Raw genomic sequence first — 10354 nt, forward strand, 5'->3', positions numbered from 1 at the left:
ATAGCTCCAGCCTGCTGTCGTACATAAACATAACCTCGCTGTGTCTGTAGCACCTTCCTGACAGGCACTGAAGTGTATTTGTGCTCCTGTCTCCTCGGTTGTTCCGACAACAGCAGGAAACGTTTTAGTGCAGAAGGGCACAAAACAGGATCTCTGCGATGTAAATGAAAAAGACATCAGTGCCAGTCTTAATAAATGCATGTGGTCCCCTTGGCATCAAAACAAAGAATCGTGCGATAGGTTTAAATGATAATTGATGTGATGTGCTGGCATGTGCTGGTAATATATGCATATCTGTATGTACCACTAATGAATCAAAAAGCAACTGCCTGATTCACACTGTGCTGTTACTGTGGTATTTTGGGAGAACATTACAAGCCAGTATTGTATCACCACTACCATGAATAAAACATATGCCAAGAGGACACTAAACACCAGCTCATGAACAAACATGCATACGTGCACACAAACACACACACAGACACACACACGCGTGCGCACGCACGCACATACATGCTATGTGTGTACTTTTTTATGCGTGTAAAAAAGTGATTTGGCAGGTCTGGATGACTAGTTAGTTCAGTAGGCTAAAGCTAACCCCCTCTCCTTCTCTCTGCCCACAGAGCAGTGTTGGCGTTGGTGAGGCCCATAACCTGACTGCAGGTTTCAGCGAAGAGAAATTCACAATAGCGCTCCCCTGCAAGGTTTTAGTGCAGTCATGCAGACACATGACTTTGCCTCTCCATTTCACCAACTTGTAGCATATTATATTCCTCCAATATGGCTCTGTATGTCCCTTTGTTCCTGGAAACATGGATGTGTTACGCCGCTGAGGTTGCGTCCCTGCCGGCACCCGCTCCCGCGATACCTCTGATGTGCTGTGGGAAAAGGCAGACACTGGTACGAGAAGACAGGTCAGGTAGGGGTTTGCCTGCTTTGAAAAGGTGCGATTAGGCCGGTGGACACAGGTGGCCAGCACAGAGCTTGGCGCGCTGTCTGGCAAAGGCGCTCACCGCAGCGTGCCGCCGTCAGTCCCCCAGAGCCGAACGACGTGACGAACTGGAGACAGAGGAGGATGGGCCAATCGTGGCAAGCGGTTGAGACGTGTGCGGGTACACCCCACCCCACCCCACCCTCCCAGCGAGTCTCCCCACGGTGGCGGCCTCGGCTGTGTTTCCGCGGGCCTTCCTTGAGGACCTCTGTGCACCTTGAATAAAGTGTAATTGGCGGCAGAAGCAGCTGTATTAACGGGCTTGGAGTTCTAGAGTGACTGTGGCGCACGGGGAGGCCAACATGAATTTTAACAATAGGCTCATTACTAATTTATTGCTTCATGGGAGCGGCAGCGTGCACGCGGGAACCCGGAGAGGAGCAGAGGGGAAGAGAGCATATGTTACAGATGTCCTCTCTGCCTCGCCCCGAGCCTGAGGCGTTTTTTTTTTTTTGCTGTTGTTTTGTTTACTGTCTGTTCGCTCGACCTCGCCGCGACCTTGAGCGCTTTGTATGAACTTTGTTTGAGTCTTTGTGTTCTAAGGAGCCTTCATGCATAAGAGATGCAATCGTGTTCAGCTCGATTGCTTTCATATTCGGCGTGGGGCTTGTGCATCTAAATTCAGCGCTCGTGAAAATGGTCCCTTAAGGCACCTAAGAGCGCGTGTCTTTCACTGAGTCACCGAGAAGGCGCAACATGCACACGCACACACATGCGCGCGCACACAAACGCACGCGCGCGCAGACGCGCGCGCACACACAAACGCACGCGCGCGCAGACACGCGCAGACACGCCGAAATGCACACGCGCACATACAGTATATTTACTCTCTAGCTTGCAGCCTTTCAGAGCTTATCCAGCTTCCATTAGTCAAAGCTGTGTTATTTTCCTCTGGCCCAATCCTCACTTGAGCAGTAGCAGAGCGAAAGACGGATAGCAGGAATGGAAGGGGGTGGGGAAAGAGAGAGAGAGAGAAGGACAGAAGGAGAGAGAAAGGTAGGGAGAGAGGGGTCACAAGAGCAGGGCGCATGTTCACTGGGGATCCTTAATAAACGCCGCCAAGAAGCTTCTGACACCGTGAGATTTGACAAGCAATTACAGGGGCGAACGCAGAAGCGCCTGTAGCACTCGCTCTCGGATGAGCTCGGAGAGACGGCAACTACTGACGGATCAGAGTGGGGTGACCAGGGGGTTGACGAGTGTGGGCTCTCCAGATGAAAGTAGACGGCACAGAGTGAAACACGTGCGGGGTTATGGATTAAGTCCCCAAGGCCAGAAAGGAGATGCCTGGCCTCCATTTCCAATTACCTAAAGTGGAAGAATACCGCGCAAAACTTTGACAAATTGACCAATTGCTTCATATTTTTCTTTATGGCCCGGAGTGAAAGGCAGCAGATATTAGTCTACTGCTTGGGTAATGCACGGACCCGCTTTTATCACACATGCATAATGTAAAATGTGGCTTTTGCTACTGTGCCCTAAGACAATTATCTTGAAGGCCCCAAAAACCTGATACGTGACGATTCACATTCTGATTGAAGGTCGGGGGTCGTTTTTGTTTTCGCGTTTTAAAACTTGGGGAAGCCATTTCTAAAAGCTTTTGTTTGTTTGAGAGAGAAGGACACGTTGCTGAGGAACATTCATTAGCTAATGCAAATTTTTCACGTTTGCCAGCAAGGAGAACATTTGCCCCATGGAAAACGACAGGGAGCAATTCAAATGATAAAATAACTGGGATTTTTTGCTCTATCTAGCAGAGGGGCGGAGGGGTGGGATAGAGGCAATAGGCTTTGAGCAGCCGAGCTCTCCAGCTAAACAGCAAGCATTTATCCAGGCACCTGGTGGTAAATTTAACAAGCCAAACAAATAGTGAATGCCAATGTGAAAAGGATTGGATTTTGCATTCAATTCACACGTTAGATGGGATACATGACTCTGTGATAGAAAAACAAATGTGAAGTAAATGAGGAAATAGACGAATTTCAAAAAATCAGCACAGACATATCTAATTGATTTTCTGGACTGATAGGCACGGCCAGTATATGCATATCTGCATTGACTTTTTATTCATCAAAATGAAAGAGCACTCAGTCATTTTCCAACACCAATATCCTGCATTTCTGTGCAAACTCCTAGAACATATTAGTCCCACAGTGGCCCACACATAACTCGATACCCCGAGATACGTCCTCCAGTGTGATTTATGACCCAGGAAGTGGTCAGTCAGGATGGAGGAAGATCTTTCAAGAGGTCACCAGCTTGCACGACAGAGACAGTGCACTTTACTGCCAGTTCTCCCACGGCATATGGAGAATTCTAAGTGGGGAATTTGTGCATATTGACAGCAGTTCCTTATGTCTGCCAATTAAATGCAGCCCAATTGGCAGACTGTGTGCAAGAGAGTGACGGAGACAAAATAAAGATCTATACCAGAGCGTTTGGGGAAAGGGCCAGAATCAAAGAGGCAGAGGGGGGCTGTCCAATGGAGAAGAAGGAGAGATGAGGATGGGGGAGGCAGGTGGGCAAACGAATGCGTAATTGTGGCACCGTGGCCTGAGGGACAGGTTGTCGCTTATTTCCCGCCTGCGGGGCGCTATCGGGTATAGGATACAACATTAGGCAAATCATTTAAAAAAAACATTACCTATGTCGTTTGATAGGTTTGACACCTATGATAGGAATATATAACAAATCATAGGAATTGCAAACCACTTTACCAACTGAAACCTAACTAGGATATTTATTATTATGTTATTCAGTCTCATTATGTTTATTTGGATGAGTTTCATAGTTTTTTAGGATAGGCACCCGCTCTACCTTTGCATGGTCAGAGCTACAACATGTATATTATTATCCCACTCAGGTCGGCTAAGATTTTCACCCACAGATATCGTTCGTTTTTTCTCCTGCAGATACTGGGTCGTACATAGGGTACCTCGACCTCCTTGCAGTGAGGCAAGAAGACCCATCACCAGCTTGCCGGGGGCCGTCATCCACGTCGTCTCCGCAAGGACAGCAGGAGCACGCTCTCTAATTACCCGCAGTCGAAGAGAGATCTCCACCGCACATTTGTATGCTGTGAACACTCCTCGGTGACACGCCACCCTCAATCGTAATTAATATTTTACGAATCTGTGCATGAGTGGTTACCATTAGCGCTGAGCTAAGCATGTCGAACGTGTGGATGGGTGGGGTGGCGGAGAGAGCTCGGGCCTCATTCATCACAGCCCGCGCCCGTTTCATGTGTGTCGCTGCGGGGAGGGGCGGGTTGGCCCGTGCTGCTGGGATGGAAACCCCAGGCGTATAAGAAGCCTGATCTGAGACTAATGAGTCAGGCCGGACAATAGTGTAATTTGGCCTCTGCAACGCAATGGTGAAGCCATGCTAGGAGCAAGTGTCACTGCAGAGGACTGGCGAAGCGACACTAACCAAAGGGGAGATTCCAGTAGAAACCGCATACTGAATATGGATGTTTCCAACCGATCGCGCCATTTCATGTAGATTCGAGTAGGTCTGCATTACATGGAATTTCCATATAGAATTTATTATCTTAGATATCAGCCTTTAGCACAACTAGAACAATTAGTTTTTTATATAGGTCCACAGAGTTACATAAGGAGAAGCATGGGCTATTTTTCTTGCAAAAGCACCTGAATCAAAAATTGCATTGATCAAACAGTTAAATTGCATCCGGTCAATGTGTTTTTATATGTTAGTTCCTGCAGATAATACAACTTCCAGAGTATGAGAGACAGTAGCACTGTCACTCAGCACGGTGACTAAATATAGATAGATCTTGCAATGTCATATGAACAATTACCATGGAAACAAGTGTCACCGTATCCCACATTGGAATGCCACGTCGCACTGCTTCACCCTATCTCTGAGATTTACCTTGTGCTGCTGCTTCCTCACAGGAAGCTTTCTGCATCAAAATGCCACTGTAAACAGTGAAGTTATGAATATATACTTACATGTTATATATACATATCATCAACTAAATGGGAGAGGCAGAATGCACCCAGCTGCATAGAAATGCAATGGCTTTTGTGACATACCACACTGTACTACATAACAAGAATGGAGTTATTCCCAAAAGACATCTCTCTGGGTATGCAGCACAACACAACGTCGGTGATAATTTACTACGGCTGCGTGTGTGTACAAACAAAACTACGGCAAATGCAAACACGTAGGCAATGGCTGAATATTAAAGTCCCCGGATAAAGACCTCACTTCTGGGGGAATCGCGTCCAGTAATATGCGATTCCTTTGACTTCCATTCAGCGCCAGGTCCCTTTGTGAGAAATTCACCAAGCAAGAGACCCAGAGCTAAACGAAGCTCACAGAGTGGTGCATTTGATGGCCATAACGGTAAACATTGCCGCTAGACCGCGCACAGAAGCTAAAGGTCGATTCATATATAAATCTGTGTGGATCATGAAGCCCCTGCATCCCTACGCAGAAGCGCGCGCCATTCCGACACCTAGCGGCTGCACGGGCCAGTTTCGGCGACGCCTGAACTGACTCGAGGTAGGTCGAGCCGGCATGCTTTATTACATTTATTACATTTTCTGTCGCTCTGCAGCAAACAGATGTTGGCAGGCATTCGAGGACATTCGAGCGCAGATAACGTATCTGAAGCTTGAATAATTTCCATTCGCTTCCGGGTGTAAGTGTGGTAAGAGGAGCGCTTTAGATCCGTGCAGATCCACATGGACACAGATCCAGCACTGGAACATGGAGGAGCGCCTGGATCCGTGCAGATCCAGCACTGGAACATGGAGGAGCGCTTGGATCGGTCTCCTCATGCTGGAGGACGAAATGCCAACGCTTTACAATCGACGTCGTTTCGTTACGATACACGTGACTCGCTCAACCACAACAAAAGTTTAATAAGCAGCCGACTGCAAAGGAATTCCTGTGTTGAATACGGCGTAAAAATCACTCAGCTAATATATTTAGAGGTGACTGAGCCTAGGTTTACTAACTTCGTGAAATACGTCAGAGAAATCCTACAAAGTCTAAATAACTAGCGCTATGTAAGGAAAGACTTTTTGGGTTAACAAGGTTTGTAATACTTGGTTTTACACAAAAGACTGAATACAAAGAATGTATGTGTGGAATATATGTGTTTGATCTGAAAAAACACAAAATAAACAATATGTTTTATTGACATAGTGTATATGAGTTGCTGCAGACCTCGCATTAAATGTTCTACAAATGGTAAACACAAACTCTGCGTCTGTTCCATCTTGTCTTCTTAGGCCCTGTCGGGACTGCACAGCCTTCTGTTGGGGTTGCCATGGAGGCGTTTGGGAGGCAGGAGTTCCTGCAGTTTCTTGCAGAGGGCTGCATCGTGCCCACAGTCCAACAAGGTCTGGAGCAGGTATGGCAACTCCTGCTGGTCTGTCTGCTGGGCCGGATCGTCTGCAGACTCGGTGAGTCCGTGCCTCCACTGGACCTTTCACTCTCCATAAGGATATAACTGGACAATCCAGTCCAGTTTTTTTCCCCATACATATCAAAATCATTTCATATGTAAAACCTCTTTCATAAATTAGCATATACTTGTGTTACATTAATATTTATTGTGATGATGACATTCTGATGTCCCATAATCAGTTCATATGTGACTGCGCTTGGCTTGATGAGATAAGCGAACTGTATGTTTCTAACTGACAGGTCTCCCTGCTCATGTAAAGCACCTGTGCTCACTGGCAGGGGGCATCTATGGACTCTACGTGTTCTTTGGGCTGCACATGGTGTGGGTGATCGCCCTTACCCTTCTATCATTCCTCATCCTCTTCCTGTGTAGAAGGTCAAGCAGCCGAGGGGTCTTCCTCTCACTTGCCATCCTCGTCTACTTGCTAATGGGGTCTGTACTTCCAAGCCCACACATCTGCTGTTGTAGGAGAACATTTCCAATGTGAATTCATGATCTTTGATTTCAATGCAGGGGAAATGTCCACTGGTTATGATGACCAACTTTTTTGTTGTTGTTGTTGTTCTCACAGAGAGCTGCATATGATAGATGCAGAAACCTGGCATAAAATGAGGGGTACGTGATACCTGCGTTAGTGGTAAAAGACGTGTGCTAATGGACTTAGTAGGTTTCAAGAAGTCACATCTTTTTCCCGTGCTCCGCAATGCTTCTTGTTAAGGTTTTTTGTGTTTTGTGATTTCAGGCTCTCAGATGGTGGTAGCCATGAAGGCCATCTCCCTGGCCTTTGACCTCGACAGAGGCGTGGTGTCCTCCTTTCCTACGCTGCCGGAGTTTCTGGGCTACATCTGCTTTGTGGGAACGATCATCTTTGGTCCATGGATTAGCTTCACCAGCTACATAGACGCCATTGACGGTCGTAAAATGGTAATCCCTCGTCTATCTGTGCCGTTCTTAAAAAACTGTGCTGCTGTTTCAGGGCATGTTGCATGCCCCGTGAGACGCATGCAGGGCTGCCCATGTTGCTGATGGTGAGTCGGGGCCCTTTCTTCACAGAATCCTGCCTGGCTCGGGAAGGTGGCGCTGAGCTTTGGGAAGAGTCAGCTCTGCCTCGTCGTTTCCACCTGCATCGCTCCCTTTCTCTTCCCGTACTTCATTCCCCTCTACACCGATGGGTTACCTCGCAGGTCGGTGCACGTGTTCGGGTGAAAATGCATGGTGCTGCCTAAAGATTTGAGGACACCCACGCGCGACATTTGTCTGACTTTGACGTTGTGTCCTGTTCATCGTCAGATGGCTTCACGCCTATGAGAACGCGGTGTCCTTTCACTTCAGTAACTACTTTGTTAGCTATCTGAGTGAGACGACCATTGTCATGTGTGGGGCTGGATTTTCTGAGGACAAGGATAACCTCAAATGGTCAGTCGTCAAGATGACCTCTTTCTACCTCATACCTCCCTCACCATAAAATGCATTTCTGTTGAGTGCTGGCAATACCTCAGTTTATGAACTGAGTGCCCTTACAAATCTCCAAGGCTTCTCACAGTGTTTACTGTAATGTTTGAAATGGTTGACATTGGTTCATCATAATTAGTAATCATAAGGCCAATTTAAATAGCCATTGCATTTCTGATATATCACCTTTACTGATGTATGATGTTGGTTTTGCTGTTAAAATGACCTTGTTATCTTTGTATTTGCAGGGATATAACAGTGGCCAGGCCTCTCAATGTTGAACTGCCTAGATCCATGGTAGAAGTGGTCACTTCCTGGAACCAGCCCATGTCTCACTGGCTGAACAAATGCAAGTGCATTTGTATACATGAAATATACTTTCCTCTCATTCACTTGTTCAATATATGTGATCCATGGCCCTCTTTTAATATGCCCACTCTGACTCTTATAGATGCTTTAGAAAGAGGCATTTTGGAAATGTACATTTCATGTCTTGATTTGCACAGATGTCTTCAAGAGTGCACTCAAACTTGGCACGTTTCCTGCTATCTTGGTGACCTACACGGCCAGTGCTCTACTACATGTGAGCTTGGGCTAAAGAATTGTTTTAGTAACTAAGTTTGATAAACCATGAAAAATCATTTCTGGTTACCTAAGTACATATGCCTTATCAAAGAAGGCCTATGTGTTTAGGTAACTGGAAACGCTTTTTAATGCTGTAATACTGATGTGATATAATTTTAGCACTTAATTTATAAGAAAGCAAGTAGATGTTAGTCAAAGGAAGCATTGTGAGTCATGATTTGTCTCAAATGAGACTGCTATGTGCAACTAGAGCCACCAAGTGGCGAATTTAAGAACTACGGATTGCGGTAATTTGGAAATTTTTTAAAAATGGAGAATCAGGAAACATAAAAAAAAATCAGGAATTTAGCTCTCTACAAAATCTTGGCTTTATCTAAAATGTATAAGGCATCAACCCTAAAGTGTTGTACACATTTTGTGTTTTTCTGCAGGGCTTGAGTTTCCACCTAGGGGCCGTGTTGTTGTCATTGGGCTTCATCACCTACGTGGAACATGGTAAAAGGCCCCAGTCAGCCCCCCTCACCCAACTCTGATGCTGAGTGTTCATGTTCTGACCTGCCTGCTTTTTGTGCCATCCTGCAGTTCTTAGAAAGAAACTGGCAGCCATCTTCAGCGCCTGCATACTGTCGAAGCGCTGCCCAAACGACTGCCCGCATCTAAACAAAAAGGTAGACGTGTTCAGATAACTGGATAATTATGGGAAGAGTGGGAGCACTGACATCAGTGTGATGCGGGGAAAGGAAGAAAGCCTTTAGGAAACTGAAGCTTGGGATTACGGAGTTACCGCGATCCTTAGATCAAATTGTCAGCTTCGTGATCATGTGCCGTGTGCTGGAGCCTTTGGAGTGAAAATGATCAGTGGTTGCATTGTTTTGTTTTTGTTTTGTGTGTGTGTGTGTGTGTGTGTGTGTGCGCACGCGAGCACGTGCCTGCATTTTCTCTAGGCTGTGTGGGTGTACGGAATTAATCTCTTCTTCAGCGCATTGTCCATTTTTCACCTGACGTATCTTGGCTCTCTCTTCGACCTAGATGCTGATGATGACAAGGTTCTATCTTGCTGTTCGTTACTGTTTGCTATTAGGGTGAAAACAAACACAAAACTCTACAGTTCAGCATAGCTTACCAAAATAAGGTCTGCGGGCCTATTATTTCAGCATTGCAATTAAGGAAAGGAAATGGGGTAATACTGGTACACTGAGAAATGCTGTGTAAACAATGGCATTCTGCTTTCTCTCATAGACTTGTCTTTACTTGCCTTTTAGGGTTATATGGCCAGTCACACCATTCAGAAATGGTCAGAACTGAACTGGGCCAGCCACTGGGTGATGTTGGGGTGCTGGATCTTCTACTGGCTCATTTAAAGATGCCCGTGAAGATGCTAGTCAAGCTGAGTACTTTTTGTGCCAGGGCAGAAGCTCTAAGATCAAATCAGGAGCAGAATAAAAGCAGATTTGCTTTTCCAAGGTCCTTGAATTACAAAGATACCATATAAGATGCCTTATATTGATACTAGTTGTTTATGCTGATTCTTGATAATTGCTTTGTCTTGGAGATCTGAGATCAACAAAAATGACTACTTTTTTATTACAACAAGTACCCTTTATACTGTACCAAAATAGCTTGTGTAAAGATATTTATTGTTTTCTAATAAAAAGTAACAGTTTACAAATTGTGGGATTGTGATTTTGTGTGTGGAACAAACATGCATAGTATGTTCACTTGAACCCAGTATAAGCAATAAAGTATCAAAAGTATCACAACTACATTTCCAAATATATGTTCAAGCGTATTCATAACTGGTGGAGAAGCCGTCAGAAATACAAAAATACAAGTTGGGTGTTCTTACAAAGCATGGCTCCCTTGTTCCTTTTATACCAATA

The 10354-nt window shown here is 45.6% G+C and overlaps 1 protein-coding gene across 6 annotated transcripts; it reads left to right on the forward strand.

The window, feature by feature from the left end:
- The first annotated feature begins 4040 nt into the window (after positions 1-4040).
- Positions 4041-10247, forward strand: porcnl (porcupine O-acyltransferase like). 6 transcript variants are annotated; one of them, XM_081707933.1, is made up of 13 exons: positions 4041-4103; positions 6259-6432; positions 6677-6869; positions 7009-7052; positions 7180-7361; positions 7491-7621; positions 7728-7853; positions 8138-8238; positions 8396-8472; positions 8906-8969; positions 9057-9142; positions 9419-9533; positions 9737-10247. In XM_081707933.1, the coding sequence occupies exons 2-13, from the start codon at positions 6297-6299 to the stop codon at positions 9964-9966; spliced, it is 1485 nt and encodes a 494-aa protein (XP_081564059.1). In that variant the 5' UTR covers positions 4041-4103; positions 6259-6296; the 3' UTR covers positions 9967-10247. The 6 variants fall into 6 exon arrangements, 5 of the variants coding, with proteins under 5 accessions (XP_081564059.1, XP_026885475.2, XP_081564057.1 ...); XR_014119975.1 differs by lacking the exon at positions 4041-4103 and adding an exon at positions 5295-5524 and having other exon boundaries at positions 9397-9520; positions 9737-9874; XM_081707931.1 differs by lacking the exon at positions 4041-4103 and adding an exon at positions 5296-5524.
- Positions 10248-10354: the final 107 nt, after the last annotated feature.

This window comes from Electrophorus electricus, chromosome 25 (assembly GCF_041902795.1).
Source record: "Electrophorus electricus isolate QZ-2024a chromosome 25, ASM4190279v1, whole genome shotgun sequence".
NCBI classification, from domain to species: Eukaryota; Metazoa; Chordata; class Actinopteri; order Gymnotiformes; family Gymnotidae; genus Electrophorus; species Electrophorus electricus.

Excerpts from the sequence above, each read along its gene's own strand:
- porcnl (XM_081707933.1), top strand. The coding sequence starts at position 6,297 with ATGGAGGCGTTTGGGAGGCAGGAGTTCCTGCAGTTTCTTGCAGAGGGC. Across the intron at positions 6,870-7,008 it reads CTCGTCTACTTGCTAATGGG|AGAGCTGCATATGATAGATG; the intron begins GTCTGTACTTCC and ends TTGTTCTCACAG. Across the intron at positions 7,622-7,727 it reads ACCGATGGGTTACCTCGCAG|ATGGCTTCACGCCTATGAGA; the intron begins GTCGGTGCACGT and ends GTTCATCGTCAG.